We start from the raw sequence: 24,062 nt of genomic DNA, 5'->3' as shown, positions 1-24,062 counted from the left end.
AAAATAAATCAGTCTGGAACGGTTTTTTTTCTTAAATCAGTGCAAATAAATCTAAAATGATTGTGTTTGTTAGCAATTCACGTCATTACAGATAAAACTCAAGTTTATGTGCAAATCAGCACCCCTGATCAGGAGGAGACACCACGCCCTGTTGCCTCTACAAAATGAGTCTATTCAGGAGTGTGCTCAGTAAAAATGACCGCAGCAGCATTCAGTTCATCCCATCTTGGATCCTAACAGGGCATTCCACATCAGTGCGGTCTGCTGCCTGGCTACAGGGTCGTCACTGTAGTCCAAAATGTTGCCGTTCCACATGCCGATGCCCCTTAGGCCTTTAGCCATTACGTAGTCTGCTTTGGGAACAAGACTTTGTGGGTCATCGTACCAGACCTGATGGGTCTGTCCCGTCTCATCCTAGAAGAAACCAGTCAAAGACATATCACAACAAATATATATATATGCATTCCTTGTTTTTTTTATTTTTTATTAATCATTTAGGAGTAGAGTGAAAAAAAGGCACACCTTATAATAGAAGTATGGAGCTTTCTGCACATCGTCCCACAGTCTGCCGGACGATGTTGGGCTGCTGAGCTGCTTCATGATCCACTTGTAAGGTTTCTGTGTTCCCGCAGCATCGCTGCACGGAGCTCCACGGAAAGGGACTTTGGGTATGTAGCATGTACCTTCCTTGTAAGAGAAAACAAAACAGGATAGAACAGTTGAAATAAAAAGATCTTCAGCAACGTTTCCCACAATGCAAAAGAAAAGGAGAAGCTAAGACCTAATTCACCTTCAGTTACATAAAAAAAAAAAAAAAAACATTTCATTTTTGTTTCCTGTCATTAAAGGTGAAAATTATTAGTATGACTGAGTATTACTTCTGGCATGATAAACCTCTTTCTGAATGACGCATTATGGTAGACAGCAATTATTGATTGTGTTCAGAATATGAATACATCTAGCTGTTAAACTATATTAGTTGTAAATGTGCACGATGATTAAAAAAAATCATTAGATCTTTACTGACTGAACTTTTGAGTTATTTTACTCAAAAAAGAAAAAAATATATAATTGTGTAATAGCAGATATCAGCCTCATGGGGGCAGTGTGACCAAAGGTACGATATTAGTTGTGAATTGATGGAATGCAAACAACCTTAGTAATTTTTTAAGGCAAACATTACTGGAAAAAGTATTTACTTGTAAAGTTCCTTACATTTTTTTATTTAAAATTTTCTATGTTTTATTACTAATACGTTCTTTTTTCTTAAACTTCTGGGCCAGTATTGACAAAGATTTCAAGATTTTTCTCAGAAATCTCCAAATGGCCAAAAAATTTTAGGTCATGTGATTCAACAAGTTGCTTAGAGCAAAGCTAAATAAGGAGGTAACTGAAACTTTTAAACAGGAGGTGTGGTTGAACCCGTTGCTAGATGTGGCGCTATGCTCTAAGAGCTGGGATTTATCAATAGAGGAAAAAATAAATAAATACAAATTGTCATCAATAAAGAAAAATGAACAATTATGGGATTTGGACTAGATTATGGAATGGGTCTCATGATTATCAAATTTAGCAAAAACAAATAGTTGTCACACAGGATCAAAATGTTGCAAAACCTCATCGCTTTATTTTCCTTATGTTTTCTTTACATGTTTGATTCGCCTATAGGCATTTGATAATGATAAGCTGCTTGTGTGAAATAGTTTTTATAAACATCTGACACAAAATGTAGGAAAATATGGGGAGAAAACAGAATTAGACAGAAGAGCAGCTCCTCTGTCTGAGAGGAATACAGAGGAGCATTAAGAGTAAAATTACTCCTGTGAAAAATGCTTTAATTATGAGCAGATGTGCATCTTTCTCAGAGTTTATTTTGCTGCTTTGATGCTGCAGCCTGAAGAGGTAGAAGTACATGCAGCTTAAAAACCCAGAGATGAGATGACAGTAAAAAAAGTGAATACTTTCTCATCTTGTTTAAATCTTGCCTATATGCATATAGTGTTTACTGTTGTACTTTATTTCATCATGCATGTGTATTTATGCACCTATCTTCTGCAACATTTTACAGTTTTTTTAAAAAACATTTACTGTATGAAAATATTACGGTCTAAACAATATTACCATCTCCCCTGTGCTGCTTTTATGAGCTCCGATAGCTTAGTGTGAAAAACAGCTGATACCAGGCTGTTCTCTACATCCGGTCTGTTTCTCTGCCTCGTTTTGAAAGAAAAACGTACTTTTTGGGGTATAAAAGCTTGTTTGATTTTTCAATTAGGTCCTCACAAAACAAAGCAGATCCCCGCCCTTTTTTATTTTCCTACCTAAGAAATAAAATATATTCATGTACCCCTTGCAATGCACTCACGGACCACTAGGGGTACAAGTACCCCCAGTTAGGAATCAGTGATCTACATCTTATTTTGAATTTAAGCAAAACATTTTAAAATCTAATGAAAAGCTTTTTCCTTTTGCAATTTTTTTTTTGTTTTTGTTTTTTGGCGTTGGACATATAATGGCAATACAGCAGGCTGAGGTTTGTTTTCCTAATGTAATGAAATGTTGGGGATGATAAATTCTGTAAGACCTAGAAAGATGTGATGAAGCAATTAAAAGGAAATATATTAAACGCATTATTTACAATACTTATTAAACTCTGGAAAATAAAATAAAATCTAACTCTGCTAGATGGCTCAGATTTAAAATCTGCTAGAGAAAACAAATTAAAAAGAAATCCTACTTTATGCTAATCCGACCCAATGTTTGAATAACATGTTCTGTAAAATGCTTATCAGTAACTTATAATACTATAATTATCAAGCACAAAATATTACTCATAATTATTACTCTTAAAGTGTGTAGCTTTCCATTAAATATGAGAGTACCTGAGAAAGATTAACACATGGATAGTCATAGCCATACCAAGGCACCCCCATCACCAACTTCATCGAACTGATCTTCAGATCCAAATAGTCATCGTAGGCTAAAATGGACAGATAAAAAGTATCCCATTAGTTCCCATTACCAAGCTGAGTGGTTCCCAATCCTAGATGTGCATCTTGACCCAGAGACCTTTAAGAGTTTGATTGAGAGGAGCGTTTGCCATCGCGATGCAATCGCCAGTGATCTGACTCTGCTCATCGTAGGACATCACAAACAGCAGGTCACAGGATTTGGCGATGCTGACATAATCGTAACAGCGTTTGTCGATACAATTTGGTGACCAGGCAACATCAAATGAAACCTAAAAAAATAAAATAAAATAAAAAATCAGGAAACAAAATGGAAATGGTTTAAGCATTAATAGTGAATAATTTCTGCAGTCCATTAATGAAGCGTCTTATTCTCTTACCTGAGAACCTGGGATTTCCTTGTGGAAGGCCTCTGTTGTCTCATTGACCAGAGCTGTCAGAGCGTAGTACTCAGGTGAGCCGTCTGCTACAGCTTGCTCAATGTCGATGTTAATCCCATCCATAAACTGCTTCTTTGCCAAACTGACCTGTTCTTTGATCCACGCGGTTCTGTTGGCCTGGTCCACCATGTAGGGAACATGAATGTCACCTATGCGTCCACAACCGAGATAGCAGAAATATCAATAACAGGTCAATAAATTAGGTTAATGAAGCACATTCAAGAAAAAAAAAAATGCTCTAACAGTCAATCAAAAATGTGGACTTTCATGGCGTTTTGGCAAACCAATGGGATCCCACCTTTGAGGACAACTCGTGCTCCTTTGGAGTGAGCAAAACACATGAGCTCAGTGTCATACTTCCCAAAGGCTGCCACTGTTGTCACCATGCTCCAGTTGTAGGATTTCCATGTCTTCCCTCCCACATCAAATACAAACACCTAAAAGCACAACAAGTCTTTACTGGAATTTTTTATGTCTTTTTAAAAATTGCAAAAATGTAAACGAAAGCATCAATTCAAAACAAATGTCATCTCAGGGTAGTTTAATAAAACACACAAAATGGAAAACATTAACCTTGATAAAAAACAAAACAAAAAAACATTATAACCACTAAAAAATAGATCCAACTGAAGTTTGAGCCAAACTTTAAGTCATACTGCAAAAACAAGTAGCATATTTTCTTTTGCTTTGGAAAGTTTCCTCTCTTTATTTGATGACACCTTTATGCTATTTCCAAGATCTTTGAGGCAAAGTCTGTCCACAGGACAGCCAATAATTAAGCAAAGCCTTGTTAGGTTTTTAAACCTTCTTTTTTGGTTTCAGTGCTGCAGCTAAAGTGAAGCCTGAAGAGCTTTACCCTCCTTGCTCATCATCCAGTCTGTTTTATCATCTGGCAAACTTAGTCTTTTAACAATAAAACAAATCTACTTAATGGTATCATTTGAAGTGTAGTTTTCAAGAAAACATCCTGTATGTCCTCCAATGAAATTTCCTGTATTCTCAGTCCTCTATCACAGACAGATGAAACAAGATTAAACAGAATTTATGGCAGATATTACTAAATTAGGAGGATACAAGAAGAGACTCACATCTGAGACAGTGGAATAGGAAGTAAGGTCTAAAAATAAACATGTTCATACTTTTTTTCCCTATTAGAACTGGAAAATATTGCGATTACATTCCACAGTTTTCCAAAAACAGGCTGCACAGTAGTGAAGTGGGTAGCAAGAGGCTCCGGGTTCGATTCCCGGCCCGGGATCTTTCAGCATGAAGTTTGCATGCTCTCCCTGAGCATGGATGGGTTCTCTCTGGGTACCCCGGCTTCCTCCCATAGTCCAAAAACATGATTTTTAGATTAATTGGCTTCTCTAAATTCTCCTTAGGTGTGAGTGTGTATGGTTGTTTGTCTCCAAACAACCAGCTCCCATAGACAGCTGCAGATAGGTACCAGCAGCCCTCACACACGGCATGACAGAAAATGGATGGATGGAACCTTAAAGAAACTAAAAGGAATAGACTAAATCCTCAGATCAAACATGACATAAACCACTGACACAAGTTGCTGCCATAAAACAGCTGCAGGGCAGATGATCAGGATGCACCCCTGCAATGCAACAGTCTATCTCTCTGAATGGTTAAAATGAGGAACTTAGTTCACCGCACCCTGCTGAAACTGACTCACAAACATCACTTTAGCAGCTACATTTTTTTCATAAGATCAGTTTGGGATTTTTAAATGAGGTTTGCCCTACAAGCTGTACTGTTTTATCCAATCCTACAGGCTTGTGCTGACAGTAATTAACGTTCTTACGGTACAGAACACCTACCAGGCTTTTAATGATATTTATCTCTAAAGCCTTGGGTTTAGGATTGTCTATATATTTTTTTTTATTTTATTAAGCTTAACAGACTTGCCTCTGCATTTGTTAAAAAAATAAAAATAAAAAAAAAAGAAGAAGAAACGTCGCGGTAGATATGGGTGTTTACCATGTTGGCAGAGTCTGTGAACACAGGCTAAGTTAGCCTTACCTCGAACTCTCTCTCCCCCCGAATAGGCTGACAAAGCTCCGGCCTCTCACAGGGACACACACCGTGGCCACTCACCACCAGCAGAACCGACAGAAACACAACGGACAGCAACATTTTGTTGGTCCAAAGCATTTCAGCTGCAGTTTATAGGGAAGCTAGCCGATCATGTGAACTTTTGTACGGGGTGCGAGATAGGACAAAATTACTCCTGTCAATAACAAGGCACTATCTTAAGAAGTGAAATGTGGGATTGTTATATCGATCAAACATACACAAGCTCTTTATGATGATTGCAATCTATTGATGATACAGTTCAATCGTAAAACAAATATATTGTTTTGTTCAGTTCAGTTTATTTCTATAGCCCAAATTCACAACACATGTCACTTCAAGGCACTTTACAGTTCACCAGATCATATGGTCAAATTGATTCAAAGTTTTCTATCTAAGGAAAACAAGTTGATTGCATCGACTTGTTGACTCAGATGCAATCCCTCACACTAAGCATGCTTCTAGCGAGAGTGGAGAGGAAAAACTCCCTTTTAACAAAAAGAACCCTCCAGCAGAACCAGGCTCAGTGTAAGAGGTCATCTGCCGAGTCCGACTGGGGTTCAAGGAGACATAAGCAGGCTTACAGAAAGCAACTGTAAAAGGTGGCCCTATCCAGGAAACACACAGCCAGGCAGATGAGCTCAGAGCCAACTCCCATGTCAGAGGATGAAGAGAGCACATCCACTCAGTCACAGTCAGAGAAACAGGACCACACTGGAAAAACAGGCCGATCTCCAACATCTATAAACAAAGGTGTTGATGGCAACAGCACAGCTGATATTTCTTTCCAGGGTGGAGTCACAGCCAAACAGGAACAGACCAGACAAAGCTACTATGAGAAAAAGCAGAGAGAGCAGAACGTTAGAGACTGAACTAACAGATTCTGCAGAGTGAAGAATAGAGATAGAATGAAGCAAAAATAATGAAACAGGGGTCCCTATGTCCTTTAAAAGCCTATAGCAGCATAACTGTAGAGGTAGCACAGGAGCTTATTTCTAGCACTAGTTAACACACAGCTCCACAATAAAATGGAAAGGTACCGCTGCCACAATATAAAATGAGATTCAGTGTTGGAGTTAACATACATTTCCCTTGCTGTAGAGTACTGCTCTTCCCCCACCTGCTGCTTAAGGCTATGAGTCAGCTGGTTGAAAGAAGCCCTAACCTCATTCCCCTCGCTTACTGGGGGTATAGTGGATATCTGGGAAGCGTTTTTAAACTGAAAAAAATCTAGTTATAAGGCAGACAGCTGCACGGTAGCCACCTAAGTAGATGATCTATTTCATCTTTTATTACCAGATTGGTTTACCGGTATTGCTCCATAAAGAGCAGAGCTATAACTATAACTATAATGAGTAAAATATCAAGTTTAATTAAAATGTTCTACTTCATTTAATGGGTTAGGGTTATGATGTATTTTTGTTTTTAAAACAAAAAATAACAGATAACAGAATAACAGACTTTAAACATTCTTGCATGTTCAATGATCTGAGGTAAAATTTGAATAGTATTTCCTTTTATTTAAAACATAGGCATATCGTGAAATCATTTTTCTAATCAATGTAATTTCCTCCCTGTAATTTTGGGGATTGGTGGCTTAGTGGTTAGAGTATCGTGCTTGTGCTCTGAGAAGGTTGCAAGTACCCGGTTTGCTTCCCACAGACTGCACAAACGGTCAGACTGCAAGACCCTTAATCCCTTATTGCTCCCCAGGGGATGAATCAAATGCAGAGGTAAATTTCTCCAGTGTGAGATAATTGATGTTCACTTATTATTGTTATTTCTGTGACAGTTGTATACTGTCCATTCATAGTGCTTAGCTTAAGGGTTCACTTTGAAATCTTTGTATCTCTCTCCTTGAACCCCAGTCAGCCTCGGCAGAAGGCCGCTCACACTGAGCCTGGATCTGTTTGAGGTTTCTTCCTGTTAAAAGGGAGTTTTTCCTCCCCACTGTTGGTATAAACATGTTTGGTGTGAGGGATTGCCTTTGAGTCAATAAGTCGATGCAATCAACTGTTTTTTCTTAGATAGAAAACTTTGAATCGACTTGACTGTATGATCTGGTTGAATTGTAAAGTGCCTTGAGATGACATTTGTTGTGAAATGGAGCTATATAAATAAACTGAATTTAATTGAATTGAAAAAACACGATGCAATCTAGGATTTAGATCAAAAATAGAGAAAAGTCAATTTTCTCTGGAATCTTTGTTAAATCCACCGTGCATTTATTTTCCTTCACTTTGGTAGTTTGACATATTTAATACATGCAGAAAACCGAACATAATTAAATGTTTGATAGTAATGCATGCACATTGTAAAAGATAAAGATTTAAAATAACTAAAAATATTGGCATAATTAATAATGGGGAAAGAATAGACTCTGAAATGCCTAAAGAAACTTTGAAAGTTAAATCTTTTTGATGGGAAGGGGCATTTTCGTGTTTGTGATCAGGAATCTACTTAACCATTACACAACCTCTCTACTGTCCCCAGGTCATGTTGACTCATGACTCTTTAGAAACAGTAACATTGATTAAATACCAATTGACCTTTGTTTAAATGTTAGATATCAACATATCAACTGATCCAGACCAACTAACTGTCTCCTACTTCACTGTACAGGAAAAAGGTGTAACCCCAAAAAGGGTAGTACATTATTTTATGTAGAGAAATAACACTTTTTTTTAATTCTTAATACAGATTTTTTATTAGGAATAACCAGATAGAATGATCTTAGTAAAATTAAAGCTATAGTAAAGTGCAATGCTAGCATTTCTGTTTTAATAAGACTATATGAATCTAAATAATCGGCTCTTATATTTATTGAATGGTAATGTTGGCTTAATTTAGCTTAAGTTATAGTTTATTCAAATGTTGTATCAAATAATGCATTTTCCACCTACTCTTTAGGCAGGATGCAAAATATTCAAATAATATCATCCAAAGTTGAATGTAGAATTTTATGACAAGCATGACTGTGGACCGTTGGAGGTGAAACTTTCCATAACAGACTCAATTAAAGAACCTCTTAATTTAAAAGGTAGAAACTTAACTAGATATCTCTGATTCAGCTTTTGACACCAGAGGTTGATGATATTTTTTAGCAGGAAAAAGCTGATTTTAATTCATTAATACGAATGAGGGCATGGCTTAATTACGTATAACAACAACTTTTCCAGTGTTGTTGAACAGAAAAGTCCAGTACAGCAAGGACTGCTTGACTACAGACATTTGACTAACTCAATAAGTCGTTTCAGTATTCACCTGCAAGTAGTTGTCTTAGGGTCACTGTTTTATAGCAGTAAAGCAATTTACTTAGGATGGGCACTATAAATATTCACAACAAAAAAAGGGTGGTACAGCATATATGTATACACTTTTTTTTCATTGCAACAACTTTGAACTGCTGGAGGTTATGCAAACTCTTTGGAGTGTTGCAGGTAGAAAAGTAAACAGTTCTTGATTTTAGCTGACAGGGTTGTCAAAGTATTGCAAGGTCAGATCATTGTGACATGGATCTCAATTACCATGTTGAGTCACATACCATTTTTGTTTTTGTCTTAACATTTTATTTTTTTAATTTAATTTTTAAAGACATATAATGTACTTTTGGAATTTCAGATTATAACCTCATGATGTTAGATGCATTAAATACCAGTTTGAGAAATAAAAACACTAAACAAGCATCTCATGCATCATTTTTGTAATATGGTTAAGTGTGCTTAAGGATGTTCAAACAGAGAACTGATTTTTTATGCCATTGCCTTTCTTTTACTTAAAAGGCTGGACATTGACTGTATTTGGGATTCTGAATAAGTTCAGTCAATTTCAGGAAATACAGAAGTCAGGTTGAAACAACTTGTTACATCCATGATGAATAGCCTATTTACTCAGCTCCAACAGGATCGGGTCATGGTAACACCAGCACAAATTTTACCCGACCTTTAGTTAATGTTTCAAAAACTGTGTCGAAAAGCTCTGTCTTTAAAAGGGAGCCTCTAGTTACAGTCATTCACATCCACCAGCCATGAAGGTGCTTGTGTTAGCTCTTACTGTGGCCATTGTGGGTGAGTGCTGCTTTGTGCACTAAAATCAACTTAGTGTTGGATAAGACTACTAAAATTGGTGAAAGATGTTAACTTATATTTAGTGCTTTAAAAAACTTAAATTGATATTATTCAGTCAGTCTAGAAACACCACTTACAAAGAAGCATATTCCATAAAATATAGAAAGTATAGTGTAAAAAAAAAAAAAAAAAAATATATATATATATATACATACAGTTAAAATTCCCAATTAATACATTTTTTTTCTGTGTTTCAGCTGGCACCCAGGTGAGCTATGGTAAGATGTTTATAATTATATTTAAAAATTCAAAACCCCCAGCACATTCTTAAAACTGTCATGAAGTTGGTGAAACATGGAATCTTTGTTTTTGGTCACAGCCCCAGAATTTGCACCTGGAAAGACTTATGAATACAAGTATGAAGGATATCTTCTGGGTGGCCTGCCTGAGGAGGGCCTGGCAAGAGCTGGGGTGAAAATCCAGAGCAAAATCTTGATTGGTGCAGCAAATCCTGGCAGCTACATTCTGAAGGTAGAAAGCGTTGTGATAATGCATGCTTTATTACACAACCTCATCCATCCAAACATACCAGACCACAGGAGTAATTGAGGCTTACATTCTCTCTTATACATTGATATTTTTAAGCTTGAGGACCCTGTGATCTCAGAGTACAGTGGTGTCTGGCCCAAGGAGGTTTTCCGCCCTGCCACAAAGCTCAGCTCAGCTCTGTCTGCTCAGCTCTTGACACCAATCAAGTTTGAGTATGCTAATGGTGTCATCGGTAAACTATACGCACCTGCAGGCATCTCTACAAGTGTGCTGAATATCTTCAGGGGAATCCTCAACATTTTTCAGATGAACATCAAAAAGACTCAGAATGTATATGACCTGCAAGAGGTACTGAATCCTTTTTCCTTTCATTGCACCTGTTTACTGAAAGTTGCAGTACCTTCTGAAATACTTTTTTTTCTCCCCACTTTTTTTACTGTCTATGTATTAGACTGGAGTGAAAGGTGTGTGTAAAACACACTATGTCCTCAGTGAGGATTCCAAGGCTGACCGTCTCCACTTGACGAAAACCACTGACCTGAATCACTGCACAGATAGAATCTACAAGGACGTTGGCATTGCTGGTTTTGCAGAGAAATGTTCAGAATGTGTGAATGTGAGTACTATTTCCATTGCCCTCCATACTCTCTGATAAGGCATTCAAATAGTTTGTTTATTGATTTTAAAATGTAATGTCATTACAGCGGGGCAAAGTGTTTTCAGGGGCAATTTCTTCCAACTACATCATGAAGCATTCAGCTTCTGGTTCCTTGATCTTAGAGGCAACCGCTACTGAACTCCTCCAGTACTCACCTCTCAACATAGTGAATGGAGCTGTTCAGATGGAGTCTAAGTATGTGCTGTCAACTATAGTAAAGCTTGTCTCTATGAGTCAAATGGACAGTTGATTATCAAGCATTAACCTATCTTTACAGGCAGACCTTGACCTTCATTGACATTAAGAAGACATCATTGGAGCCTGTCCAAGCTGATTATATTCCCCGTGGATCACTAAAATATGAGATCGGCACTGAACTCCTCCAGACACCAATTCAGCTTCTGAGAATCACCAATGCTGAGGCTCAGGTACCTAGGGAAATGTTTCCCCACATTTCCTTTTTCTTGATATAATTTTGTACTCATAACATTTTATTGGGCTTTTTATAGATTGTTGAGACTCTGAACAACCTAGTTAGCCTCAATATGGGCCTGGCTCATGAAGATTCCCCCCTGAAGTTCATTGAGCTCATCCAGCTGCTGCGTGTGGCCAGATACGAGAGCATTGAAGCTCTCTGGAGTCAATTTAAATCCAAGAGTGATCATAGGTATTTCCATTTGGACTTGGAAGAACATTAAGGACCCAAGTGTCAAACACAAATTGTACTGAGGTGTTTTTTGTTTTTTTTCCCCCAGACATTGGATGCTGAGCTCTATCCCTGCCATTGGTTCTCATGTTGCTCTTAAATTCATCAAGGACAAGGTTGTGGCTGGTGAACTGACTGCTGCTGAAGCTGCTCAGGCAATCATGTCTGCCACACACTTGGTGGCAGCCGACCCAGAATCTGTCAAGCTTCTGGAGGCAAGCTGGCGTTTAAAGGGGTTATTTTTTTATTTAAATTGGTATGGAGACAATTCTATACATATGAAGTTTTATGTTTGACCATTCTAGGGTTTGGCCATGACCCCTAGGATTCAAGAAAATGCTGCTTTGCGTGAGATTACCTGGCTGGGCTATGGCACAATGGTTCAGAAATACTGTGCTGAGAAACCTTCCTGTCCATCTGAGCTCGTCAGGGTATGTTTTGTTTGTACATTTCCAAAACTACAGTAAATTTGATACACCTTTGACTATTATTGGTTTTCTGTCTATCCTGCAGCCTCTCCATGAGCTCATTGCCAGTGCTCTTGAAAAGCGAGACAATAATGAGCTCTCCCTGGCTCTCAAAGTTCTGGGTAATGCAGGACATCCCAGTAGTCTGAAGCCAATCATGAAGCTGCTGCCTGGCTTTGGTAGCGCTGCCTCAAATCTTGAGCATAGGGTTCATGTTGATGCTGCTCTGGCACTGAGAAAAATTGCCAAGAGAGAACCCAAGCTGGTGAGGCAGATCATCTGACCAATCTGTTTGAAAATGACTTTTCTTAAGGTGTTTGTGTAGATGGATTAACAGAATTGTTCTTTTTGGATTAGATTCAGGATATGGCTGTTCAGCTCTTCATGGACAGAACTCTGGACCCAGAACTCCGCATGATTGCTGTCATTGTTCTGTTTGATACCAAACTACCCCTGGGTCTGGTAACCACTCTCTCTCAGAGCCTCCAGAAAGAACCAAACCTGCAGGTTGCTAGCTTCGTCTACTCTTACATGAAGGCCTTTACCAAGACCACCACCCCTGACCATTCCGCTGTGTGAGAACCCTGTTAACCATCACCTTGTTGTTATATGAGGGAAATTATCTAAGGTGTGAAATACCTAAAATTTTCTCTCTTTACAGAGCTGCTGCCTGCAATGTTGCCATTAGGATTCTTAGCCCCAAATTCGAAAGACTGAGCTATCGCTATAGTCGAGCTTTCCATTATGACTCTTATTACAGTAAGTGTATACCAGAAAATATTTATGCCCTGACAAAGATTTTACTCACTAAGAAGTAAACTAATGATTTTAATCTGCAGATCCTTGGATGCTTGGAGCTGCTGCTAGTGCATTTTACATCAACGATGCCGCAACTGTCTTACCAAGAAACGTTATGGCTAAAGCTCGCCTTTACCTGTCTGGGGCATCTATTGATGTTCTGGAGGTATGGTGGTCATTTTCTTGATGTATCACTGAAACCAAAAGGATTCAGTTCATACAGCTGAAATTATTTTTGTATAAAAAAATATATATATTTAAGAACCAGTTATGAACTGTTTATGATTTAAAAATCTTTTAAAATTATATATATTTACAGTTTGGAGCCAGATCTGAGGGAGTACAGGAGGCCCTTTTGAAAGTCCGTGACGTTCCCGAGAGTGCAAGCAGGATCACTAAGATGAAGCAAGCTCTCAAAGCTGTAGGTTTATAAGATATTTAGCTACTAGGGAATCACTGAATTCTCCATACTGGTTAAAAAGGATTTATCTTGCAACTTTCTTCCCTCTGCAGCTAACTGAGTGGAGGGCCAATCCTTCCCGCCAACCTCTCGGCTCTCTGTACGTGAAAGTTCTTGGGCAGGAAGTCGCATTTGCAAACATTGACAAAGAAATGATTGAAAAAATTATTGAGGTGGTGTTTCACTCATATTCTTACATACTTGTAAAATCATCTTTACTGCTTCAAACAAAAATTTTGGTCTCATAAGAAATTTTGTTTTTAACAGTTTGCCACTGGACCTGAAATCCGTACATATGGGAAAAAAGCTTTGGATGCTCTGTTGTCTGGTTACTCCCTGAAATACTCCAAACCCATGATGGCCATTGAGGTTCGTCGCATCTTCCCCAGCTCTCTTGGTTTGCCCATGGAGCTTAGTCTCTACACTGCTGCTGTGGCGGCTGCTTCTGTTGAAGGTTAGCCTCATTGTTTCAGTTCAACAATTGGGAGTTAGAGATCAGTCATTTTACAGATTGGATATAATAATTTCTTACTTTTGTAGTACAAGCCACGATTTCACCACCACTTCCTGAAGATTTCCATCCCATCCACCTGCTGAAGTCAGATATTTCCATGAAGGCTTCAGTCGCTCCAAGGTTAACCATCTGTTCTGAATATTAACCTTTGAAAGTAATTGTTTTTTCCAAAATATTCTTTTATATTTCTCTTTTACAATGTTGTTACTGTTTCTTCCATGCAGTCTTTCTTTGCATACCTATGGTGTTATGGGAGTGAATAGTCCTTTCATTCAGGCTACTGTAATGTCAAGAGGCAAAGTCCACACAGTGATTCCCAAAAAGATGGAGGCAAGATTTGACATGATCAAGGGCTATTATAAATACCAGTTCCTGCCTGTTGAGGGGGTTAAAACAATTGCTTCTGCTCGGTAAATACATTTATCTTTCCCTTAAAGTAAATAAATGTAGACATTTTCTAATTTGATTTAAATGTATTTATCCTTTCCTTATAAAAGTCTTGAAACAGTAGCAATCACAAGAAATGTAGAAGACCTTGCAGCTGCCAAAATCACACCATTGGTTCCATTTGAGCTTCACACAAGCAAGAACACCACCATAAATCTTTCACAATTCTCCAACAATCTGAATGAGAGCTCAGTAAGTCGGAATCAATGAACCACTTTTAAACACATTTTTACCCTGTCCTGGATGATTTGGGGCACTTACTGTTTCTATTTTTTTTTTTTACAATTTTCTTATTTAATTTCTTTTTTTTTTTTTTTTGCAGTCATCTTCCTCTGAACTTCTTCCTCCCCAGCTGTCAAGTCAAAGTATAAGTCAAATGAAAATCCCCAGAGCTATTGTGAAGAAAATGTGTGCTACAACGTACACATATGGAATTGAAGCATGCGTTGATATTCGGTCTCGCAATGCCACCTTCCTCAGAAACACCCCCATCTATGCCATAGTTGGAAACCATTCTCTTTTGGTTAATGTCACCCCAGGCAAGTAAAACAGATGCAAAGTCTTTATTTTAAAAATAGTATTTTTACAATGTAATCGTCAGCCTTGCTACTCAAAGTGTTTTGCCAGGTTCAAACAACCAATATTTTTAATTTATTTGCATTTCAGCTGCTGGGCCATCTATTGAAAGGATTGAAATCGAGGTTCAGTTTGGTGAAAAAGCAGCAGAAAAGATAATTAAAGCGGTTAATCTGAGTGAGGAGGAGGAGGAAACACTTGAAGACAAAAAATTCCTGATGAAGCTAAAGAAGATTCTGGTTCCTGGTCTGAAGAACAGCACAAAATCTTCATCCTCTAGTTCAAGCAGCTCTAGTTCCAGCAGCTCTCGCTCCAGCAGCTCTCGCTCCAGCAGCTCTCGTTCCAGCAGCTCCTCCTCAAGATCTTCCAAGACCTCTTCCAGCTCTTCCTCTTCACGCCGCAAAAGCAAGATGTTGGATCTTGCTGATCCCCTCAACAAAACATCAAAAAGGTCCTCAAGCAGCTCTTCTAGCCAACGTTTAAGTAAGCGCTCTAGTAGTTCCTCAAGCAGCCGCTCGTCTCTCCGATCCAGCATTTCCTCTTCCAGCTCCAGCTCCAGCTCCTCCAGCTCCAGCTCCATGTCCAGGGTAAACCACCTTCACAATTTCTGTTTAAACCTATATAAAACACAATTTTTTTTCTAAAGAAAATGAGGAGAATTTTTATTTACTCACTTTTGTGTTATAGCGGGAACTATTTCAAATGAACTTCACCAAGGATCACATTCACCAGGTAACATTAAATTACCGTTCATCATTTATTTACTCCATTACTGAAAGGGATTTTACTCTAATTATCCCCTTCCCAAGTTAATTTGAGAAGATAAAGCATAAAACGTAAAAACAGGCCCACCTTACAATCTTTATGAGCTGGGTAAATCGGAAGTTTTGTCCTTGCAGCATTCCATCTCAGCTGAGCGTCTCAACAGCAGGAGCAGTGCTAGCAGCTTTGAATCCATCTACAACAAGGTAAGCTGTCAAATCAGCCTGTTTGAAGTCCTGCACATCCAAATAATTAAAAAAAGGAAAGAAAAAATTAAACTACTTTACACATCTTCTTTGTACTTGCAGGCCAGATACCTGTCGAACAGTGTTGGGCCAGCAGTCACAGTCCTTGTCCGTGCCATCAGAGCTGACAATAAGAACCAGGGATATCAGATCGCTGCTTACTTTGACAGACCTACAGCCAGAGTGCAGCTCATTGTGGCCAACCTAACTGAAAATGACAACTGGAGAATCTGTGCTGACAGTGTGATGCTCAGCCACCACAAAGTGATGGTACTCTTTTGTTATTACTTATAATTTAAAACACATGCTAGTTTAGTGTTTCCAGCCAGTTTGTTTGAAGTGAAGAACTCGAACCTCTGCAGCTCACTAGTCATATTCTTTGCTCTCACCTGATGCATTTCATACGGTCAATTGTCCACCATCCTCTTTGCTGTAAAATGGCACAAATTTGTGACTTTTGAAAAAACAATGCGTTGTTCTGCAATATGACTTGTCAAAGTTATATTTTTGAACTGCAAGGCAAGCCAGCGCAGTTATGTAAATTATCTGAGCTAAAGAAGGAAAGATCCTGCTTTTTGAGCCCTTTTTTCCACTTTACAAACAACAAAAAAAAAAAAAAATCCAAAACAATGATTTTTCAAAAACAGAGGTTTATCTGTACATGTATCAAATGGACCTCTGATAATATGCTTTACTGATGATGGGGATGCTGTTCTCAAGAAGAACTATTTCAATCTTCAACAATTAATAGATTAACTTTTTGCCCAGACTCGAGTAACCTGGGGAATTGAATGCAAGCAGTACAACACCACTATCACAGCTGAAACTGGCCGTGTTGAGAAGGAGCCTGCAGTCCGTTTGAAGCTGGCCTGGGTCAGACTCCCTAGCTACTGGAAGAAATATGCAGGAAGGTAATATCACAAACGAAAAGAAGTCACCCCTCTGAGTGGGAATGAATAATTTGACTAGTTCAATATGCTTCACGAGGGTTTTAACACTCTTTTGTCTGTTCAGAGTTTCTACTTACCTTTCCCGAGTTGCTGTGGAAAATGGAGTGAACAGGACCAAGGTCTCCAATGACCCCAAAGAGATCAAACTGACAGTTGCCGTTGCCAATGAGACTAGTCTGAATGTTACACTGAAGACCCCAAAGGTGCAGCATTTTTAATATCTTTTTATTAGTGGAAAAACCATATTGAAATTGCATGTACAAGATTGTTTGCCTTGTCTTTTGAAAATACAGAACACCTTTTACAAACTGGGATGGAGTCTCCCCTTTTACCTGCCAATTAATAACACTGCTGCTGAGCTGCAGGCATACCAGGGCAACTGGATGAATCAAGTCACCTACGTGCTCACCAAGTCTAATGCAGGTAAAAAATTATTAAATACCTAAATAGGTTAAATAGTTCAAGGTCTCCATATTCAAGTGAAAGAGAATGTACCAGAAGTATCTTGGTGGTCATTTGGCTAAAACAGGCTGTTAGATGTTTGTTATAATTGAAGAAACATTTTGTATTTTTTGGAAATTTTAATTGTCACTAAAAATAAAACAAAATGATTAAATAAATAAAAAAAAAACAGTTATATTATGGAAGGTAAAAAAAGCCCAACCTATCACTGTTTTCCCACAACAGCTTTCAAGTTGCAAACTAGTTTACAAGAATTTGAATTATTTATGATTTAAAACTATATCAATTTATACCAGGAGGTTAACATGTATTTTTTTTCCATCTTTCATTTCAGCTCAGTGCACCGTTGTTAATGACACAGTGGTCACCTTCAACAACAGGAAGTATAAGACAGAGATGCCTCACTCTTGCCATCAGGTGCTGGCTCAAGATTGCACATCTGAAATCAAATTCATAGTTCTGCTGAAGAGGGATCAAACCACAGAACGTAACGAGATCAGTGTCAAGATTGAAAACATGTAAGGGTAACTTTATATACATAGTATCTGTGCAATATAAGTAAAGTTCTTTTTGCAAAAAAAAATAAAATATATTTAAATGTTTTTTAAACAGTGATGTTGACATGCATCCCAAGAACAACACAATTGTGGTGAAGGTTAACGGAGTAGAAATCCCTCTCAACAAACTGCCATATCAGCATCCAACAGGTGGGATGATACGCTGTTTTATTTTTTACCAAGGCATGCTGGGTCTGCAGACATCAACCATTTACTTAAATGTTTTATTTCTATAACAGGCAGCATACAGATCAGAGTGAGAGAAGAGGGCGTCTCTCTGCATGCTCCCAATCATGGTCTTCAGGAGGTCTTCCTTAGCTTGAATAAAGTGCAGGTGATGCAACCGATCTGGTAAACTTAGATATTCATCAAATCCTGTGTTGATGGTAATATAATGGTGAATCCGATCTTTGTTTTTCTTCTCCATAGGTTAAAGTTGTGGACTGGATGAGAGGCCAAACCTGTGGACTCTGTGGAAAGGCTGACGGGGAAGTCAGGCAGGAGTACAGCACTCCGAATGAACGGGTTTCCAGGAATGCAACCAGCTTTGCTCATTCCTGGGTTCTGCCTGCAAAGAGCTGCCGTGACACTTCTGGTAAAACTTGTTTAGATTTTTTTGACTGTAACTTTAAAAAAAAAATGATAACATGCTCAAAACAGCCTTTTTGAACTGTACAAAATGAAATAATTTTGTCAAATCTTTTTTCCCCAGAGTGTTACATGCAGCTTGAATCAGTGAAGCTGGAGAAACAGGTCAGACTGGAAGGTGAGGAATCAAAATGCTACTCTGTTGAACCTGTCCTCCGCTGTCTACCAGGCTGCATGCCAGTGAGAACCGCCCCAGTTACTGTCGGCTACCACTGCGTCCCTCTGGGTGAGCAGCTAACAAGAACACAGTTATTAAACCTCTTTTATAAGTTTGCTGAAATCCTAACTGCTTTGCTTTATTCACTGTTGCAGATTCAAACCTGAATCGTTCCGATGGCCTCAACAGCATCTACGAGAAGAGCATTGATGTGAGTGAGACAGCAGAGTCTCACCTGGCCTGTCGCTGCACTCCTCAGTGTGCCTGATTGTGCTGCCTTCTGACATTCCTTCTGTTTTTTGTGTTATGAATGCTTGTAAACTAAATTAAAAAAGCAATAAAATGAACAAGCAACTAAAATGAAATGAACTATGTGGTGAACTGCAATGACCCTAACAAGCTATTCATTTTTGAATATGTACTTCATTTTTACTATATCAGTATTTTAAACAGTATGTATAATATGAGGAATAAGAATTTTAAGTCACACAGTTGGAATGCGATTTATTTAGAAAATCTATGACAATAAAGTAAAAAAAAAAAAAGTAAAAGCTGAAATACTGTACAGACATCATGGGAACAGCTACAACAGGTAAAATGGCACAGGGAAAAAGTATTGAACACGTGATGAAAGGGAGGTGTCAGGTTTAGAGGAGGTTTTGATTACCCAAATGCAGAGAGGAGTAGGCAGGGATAAGTTTGGATGTTTTAATGAAAGTCCAAGGGAAACAGAGGCAAAAATCCAAAATACAAAAATACTGAAAACCAAACAAAACCAATGAACGTCAGGAAAAATACTCGAGGGAAGCAAGAGACTAGGAAGCAACTAAACAGCTACAACACACAAGAAACCAGCCCCAAACGAAGGCTCTGGTGCTCTTTTAAGCCCAGCAGTATGATTATAAAGATTTCTTTCACCTGTGTAGGCTACCCAACCTCTCCACAAAGATCCTCTATTGTAGAAATGCACAACTCACACTAACCCACACACAGGAACCCTGACAGGAGGTGCAAAAAGGCTCGGAAAGCCAAGACATAAGCCGTAAGCTCTCTGTAATTAGAAAGCAATCCTGCCCCTCATCACTATCCCCACATCAGTGCAAATTAATATCAGCTGGTTCAGTCAAAAATTATGGCCTGTTAAACGGTTTCTTTGGTATCACACAAGAAACATCTCATGATGGGTAAAAGTAAAGAGCTTTCTCCAAGACCTTCGCAACCTTAATGATGGCAATGGTTACAAAAGGATTTCTGAATGTCCCAGTGAGCACTGTATGGGCTATAATCTAGAAGTGGAAAGATTATATTTTCACTATAAACTGACCACAACTGGATATTCCTCCAGGATTGCTGTCAGAGGAGTGAAAATAATTATCAGAAGAGTTGTCCAAGAGGCAAAGACCACTTGTGGACGCCAGAGGAGTCCATGGAGCGCAGAGAGAGCAAGCCATGTGCTCTGGTCCAATTTATAGGAGGCCACTGCACTCTCAGGTCCTTCGCCCACTTCCTGGAAGCACAAACCAGAGAAGCAGTCTCTCCACAATAAAGGAGGCCTTGGTCGTCACAATCGCTATCATCACTTTTCTGAAACAGTTTAATAACGCCTAAATTAACTTAAAATGTCGTAACCTGCGGACAAAATATGTCCGATTTTATTATTCTGGTGCCTGAAGTTTGAATTACATACATGAAAAACTCATTCCAGCCGCCGAGAACATTAGTGGAAAACCCCAATGAGATGACTGGGCCAGCGGCTGCTTCTGAGGTGCACTTTCTCACTTTAAAACATATTAAAACTACTTTTTACCCAGTTATAACAGTAAATATTACAAAGATGCTCTTTGCCATTTAACACAGGAGCAGCAGAGGCATCAGACACATCTGGATGCCCCTCACTGGACACGCCACAGAAGTATCAAAGAGGCTATTGACATGTGTCTGACCTTAATGTGAAAAAGCATCGAAAATTAAGCAGCAGAAGCTTTTTTGCTGCTTCCAGCGCTCTGAATGTAGCATTACCCACTTCCACCAAAACAACACTTTCTTTCTTTAGTCTAGAAATTGTCTCCCATTAGTCAGACCCTCAGATTCCTTCTCACCTTCACAGTCAAACAGTGTCACACTATTCTTGTCGGGACTTTCCATTGACTTTCATTCATTTTGCATTAATTCCTGTGACTCAGTCCTCACTTTTACCCTAACCCTAATCACTACAACACATAGATATCCCTAAATCTAACCTAACTTAATTCAATTCAATTTCAATTCAGTTTATTTCTATAGCGCCAAATTCACAACACGTCATCTCAAGGTACTTTACAGTTCAACCAGATCATACAGTCAAATTGATACCAAGTTTTCTATCTAAGGAAAACCAAATCCCTCACACTAAGCATGCTTGTAGCGACAGTGGAGAGGAAAAACTCCCTTTTAACAGGAAGAAACCTCCAGCAGAACCAGGCTCAGTGTGAGCGGCCATCTGCTGAGGCCGACTGGGGTTCAATGAGACAGAAGCAGAGACACAAAAGCAGCTGTAAAAGGCGGCCCCGTCCAGGAAACACACAGCCAGGCAGACGAGCTCCGAGCCAGCTCCCATGTCAGAGGACGAAGAGAGCACATCCACTCAGTCACGGACAGAGAAACAGGACCACACTGGAAAACAGGCCGATCTCCAGCATCTATAAACAAGGGTGTTGATGGAAGCAGCACAGCTGATGTTTCTTTCCAGGTTGGCGTCACAGCCAAACAGGAACAGACGAGGCAAAGCTACTCTGAGGAAAAGCAGAGAGAGCAGAACGTTAGAGATTGAACTAACAGATTCTGCAGAATAGGAGAATAGAGAGAATGAAGCAGAATGATGAAATGGGGGTCCCTATGTCTTCCAGAAGTCTAAGCCTATAGCAGCATAACTATAGAGATAGCTCAGGATAACCTGAGCCACTCTAACTATAAGCTTTATAAAAAAGGAAAGTTTTAAGCCTAGCCTTAAAATTCACAACTTAGTCCTAAATCAAAAAATAATACCAAGATTTTTTACTTTCTCATCTGAGATCAATTTAATCCCATCCAAATGAAGTGACTGACTAATCTGCTTCTTTTGAAAGCCTCCAAAAACAATAATTTCTGTTTTTTTCTGCATTCTGAAGCAGAAGTGAAAGGGCTATCTAGGTTTTTTATGGCTTCCAGGCATGCATGTAATCCATGAAATGGGTTAGCTTCATCTGGATTTATAGACAGATATAGGTGAGTATCATCAGCATAACAGTGGAAATGAATCCAATACTGTCTAATAATTCTACCGATTGGGAGCATACAGTACATATACTAAAGAGAATCCGTCCTAGCAGTTTTATGGTTTTCCCCTTTTGGACTTATGTCAGCAATTCTATTTTTTTTGTTTAATCTTTGGATTATTTTCCATTTTGTGTTATATTTAAGCAGTCTTTAGTTACCCTCTGTTGCCCCCTTGTGTCTTTTCCATTACCCTAGCTCCCTTCTAGCCATTTCCATCCACATCTGATCCATATCATCTGATTGCCCCAGTCTTTGTTCTGTTTCCAATATTTAATATCTGTTTCCTCTCTCTGTGCAGTTATTCAGTGCTGGTTCCATCTTTTTTGTTTACTCCCGTGTGTTTTCCATGATGTAACAGGATTGTTGGTTCTAAGTATTTTGTTTTTGGTCTTTGCTTCTGTTGCCTTTGGATTTTGATTAAACCTACAAGAACTCATCTCTGCCTGCCTCATCTCTGCATTTGTGTCCTCAACCAACCTCCACCCTAACGTTGACAAGCAGTGATTCCTGTGGTACTCCACAGGCAACCCTGGAGTATGAAAAAGATTTATTATTAATGTGAAGAAACTGAAATCGGTCAGACAGATACGATTTAAACCAGTCTAGTGCTGTTCCATTAATTCCAATAAAATATTCAAGTCTTTCTAAAAGAATATTTTGACCAACTGTGTCAAATGCAGCACTGAGATCTTACAGGACCAGTATAGATACAAGACCATTATCTAAGACACAAGAATATCATAAGTGACTTTCACTAGAGCTGTTCCAGTGCTATGATGAGCTCTAAAGCCAGACTGAAACTCTTCAAAAAGTTCATTACAGTTTAAGTGGTCGCACACTTCTTTAGCAACTTCTTTCTCAATAATTTTAGATAAGAAAGGAAGATTTGATATAGGTCTATAATTGACCAAGTCATCTGGGTCATGAGACTGTTTCTTATGTAAAGGTTTAATTACAGCTACCTTAAAATTCTTTGGTACATATCCATGTAACAGGGATAGATTAATCACATCTAAAATTGAGGACATCACAGGGAATTCTTCCTTAAATAACCTGGTTGGAACCGGATCTAACATCTAAGTTGAAAGCTTAGATGAAGACAATAGTTTTGCTAACTCTGAAAACTCAACTGGATCAAAGCAGTGTAAACCCTGTTCAGATTCTATGGCTATCTCTTATGTTACCTCACCTTCCAGAGATAAACCAATCATAGTTAGAGAAGTGGTAATGATCTTATTTTTAATAGAATCAATCCTATTTATAAAGAATCCCATAAAATCCCTACTGCTAAGAGCAGGTGGCATGGATAATTCAACAGAGCTTTGGCTCTGGATGAGTTTTGCAACTGTATTAAAAATATATCTAGGATTACTCTTATTCTCCTCAATTAATGAGGAGAAATACGTGGCTCTTGCTTTATGAAGGTTCTTCTCATACAGCAGTAAAAAAAATTTTCCAGACCAGCTAGAATTCCCGTAGGCACGTAGAGCACAATTTTCTCTCCAGTTCTCTATCATTTTGCATCACAGTGTGCAGCTTTACAATAAACCAGGGAGCCAGCTTTCTATTTTGAAAGTTTTTCTTTTTCAAAGGGGCTGCGTTTTTTAAGCCAATAGACAGAGAACTAGCAACCCCATCAACAAAATCATCAACTGTGAAGGGGAATAAACTAAATCTTCAGCAATGCTCAGCAACATAGAGGTGGGATAAAGTGAAGGAGATTCTTTAAAATGTATAACTGCACTATCTAATAATGATCTGCTAAAGTGAAACATCCTTTTGGGAAACTCTGTTAAAGTAATCCTGAAAGTCATTATAAAGTGTTCAGAGAGGACAGGGTTTTGAGGAAATACTGTTATTTCTTCACATTCAATGCCATATGACAGCATAAGGTCCAAAGTATGAAGATGAGAATGTACGGGACTAATTACATTTTGAACAAAGCCAATAGCACCTAAGATAGCATTGAAGGCTGCACTTAAGCTATTACCTTCGATGTCAGCATGGATGGTAAAATCCCCCACTAAAGCCCCATTTACACTAACCTCTGAAAACGGATTCATGCTGCGTTTGGACCAAGCTTGGATCAGTTAACCGTGCTGAGCTTGGTTCCTTATGACCGTTTACACATCATGCTAGCATGGTTCCTAACCCTAGTGGAAATCTACGGTACTACTGCTCTCTAGTAGGAAAACTTTGTGATTATGTTCTGTTCTGTCCAACATCGCCTGGATAGCGTCCCCCACCCAAATTGTGA

The 24,062-nt window shown here is 38.7% G+C and overlaps 2 protein-coding genes across 7 annotated transcripts; one reads left to right on the top strand and one right to left on the bottom strand.

Annotated features, from left to right (window-relative positions):
• On the bottom strand, positions 1 to 5,621 carry ctbs (chitobiase, di-N-acetyl-). The gene is made up of 7 exons (XM_015378652.1): positions 5,438 to 5,621; positions 3,708 to 3,846; positions 3,350 to 3,558; positions 3,070 to 3,241; positions 2,883 to 2,980; positions 523 to 687; positions 1 to 414 (listed from the first exon to the last, which is right to left on the bottom strand). Exons 1-7 carry the CDS (start codon positions 5,567 to 5,569, stop codon positions 217 to 219), a joined length of 1,113 nt encoding a protein of 370 aa, XP_015234138.1. The 5' UTR covers positions 5,570 to 5,621; the 3' UTR covers positions 1 to 216.
• Positions 5,622 to 9,515: 3,894 nt separating this feature from the next.
• LOC107087223 (vitellogenin-2-like) lies at positions 9,516 to 18,863 on the top strand. 6 transcript variants are annotated; one of them, XM_015378675.1, is made up of 35 exons: positions 9,516 to 9,555; positions 9,813 to 9,833; positions 9,935 to 10,086; positions 10,201 to 10,452; positions 10,556 to 10,720; positions 10,809 to 10,957; positions 11,040 to 11,190; positions 11,272 to 11,429; positions 11,518 to 11,683; positions 11,774 to 11,899; positions 11,982 to 12,200; positions 12,293 to 12,510; positions 12,597 to 12,694; positions 12,775 to 12,899; positions 13,053 to 13,154; positions 13,247 to 13,366; positions 13,461 to 13,647; positions 13,734 to 13,827; positions 13,932 to 14,117; positions 14,205 to 14,346; positions 14,477 to 14,693; positions 14,821 to 15,142; positions 15,299 to 15,317; positions 15,418 to 15,462; positions 15,630 to 15,698; positions 15,801 to 16,007; positions 16,506 to 16,648; positions 16,752 to 16,890; positions 16,981 to 17,110; positions 17,484 to 17,667; positions 17,762 to 17,856; positions 17,946 to 18,040; positions 18,136 to 18,301; positions 18,419 to 18,580; positions 18,667 to 18,863. In XM_015378675.1, the coding sequence occupies exons 1-35, from the start codon at positions 9,516 to 9,518 to the stop codon at positions 18,777 to 18,779; spliced, it is 4,977 nt and encodes a 1,658-aa protein (XP_015234161.1). In that variant the 3' UTR covers positions 18,780 to 18,863. The 6 variants fall into 6 exon arrangements, with proteins under 6 accessions (XP_015234161.1, XP_015234160.1, XP_015234158.1 ...); XM_015378674.1 differs by having other exon boundaries at positions 14,821 to 15,190; positions 15,266 to 15,317; XM_015378672.1 differs by having other exon boundaries at positions 14,821 to 15,247; positions 15,284 to 15,317.
• Positions 18,864 to 24,062: the final 5,199 nt, after the last annotated feature.

This window comes from Cyprinodon variegatus, unplaced genomic scaffold (genome assembly GCF_000732505.1).
Source record: "Cyprinodon variegatus isolate N-32 unplaced genomic scaffold, C_variegatus-1.0 Scaffold176, whole genome shotgun sequence".
NCBI lineage: Eukaryota > Metazoa > Chordata > Actinopteri > Cyprinodontiformes > Cyprinodontidae > Cyprinodon > Cyprinodon variegatus.
Note: the sequence above shows the minus strand (reverse complement) of the source record. Positions and strands in the feature narration are given on the sequence as shown.

Coding starts and splice junctions, on each gene's coding strand:
- ctbs (XM_015378652.1), bottom strand. CDS start 5,569: ATGCTTTGGACCAACAAAATGTTGCTGTCCGTTGTGTTTCTGTCGGTT. Junction 3,559..3,707: donor AGCACGAGTTGTCCTCAAAG/GTGGGATCCCAT, acceptor GTGGACGCATAG/GTGACATTCATGTTCCCTAC. Junction 2,981..3,069: donor TCTCAATCAAACTCTTAAAG/GTCTCTGGGTCA, acceptor TGTCCATTTTAG/CCTACGATGACTATTTGGAT.
- LOC107087223 (XM_015378671.1), top strand. CDS start 9,516: ATGAAGGTGCTTGTGTTAGCTCTTACTGTGGCCATTGTGG. Junction 10,721..10,808: donor AATGTTCAGAATGTGTGAAT/GTGAGTACTATT, acceptor ATGTCATTACAG/CGGGGCAAAGTGTTTTCAGG. Junction 15,699..15,800: donor TTGAATCCATCTACAACAAG/GTAAGCTGTCAA, acceptor TTGTACTTGCAG/GCCAGATACCTGTCGAACAG.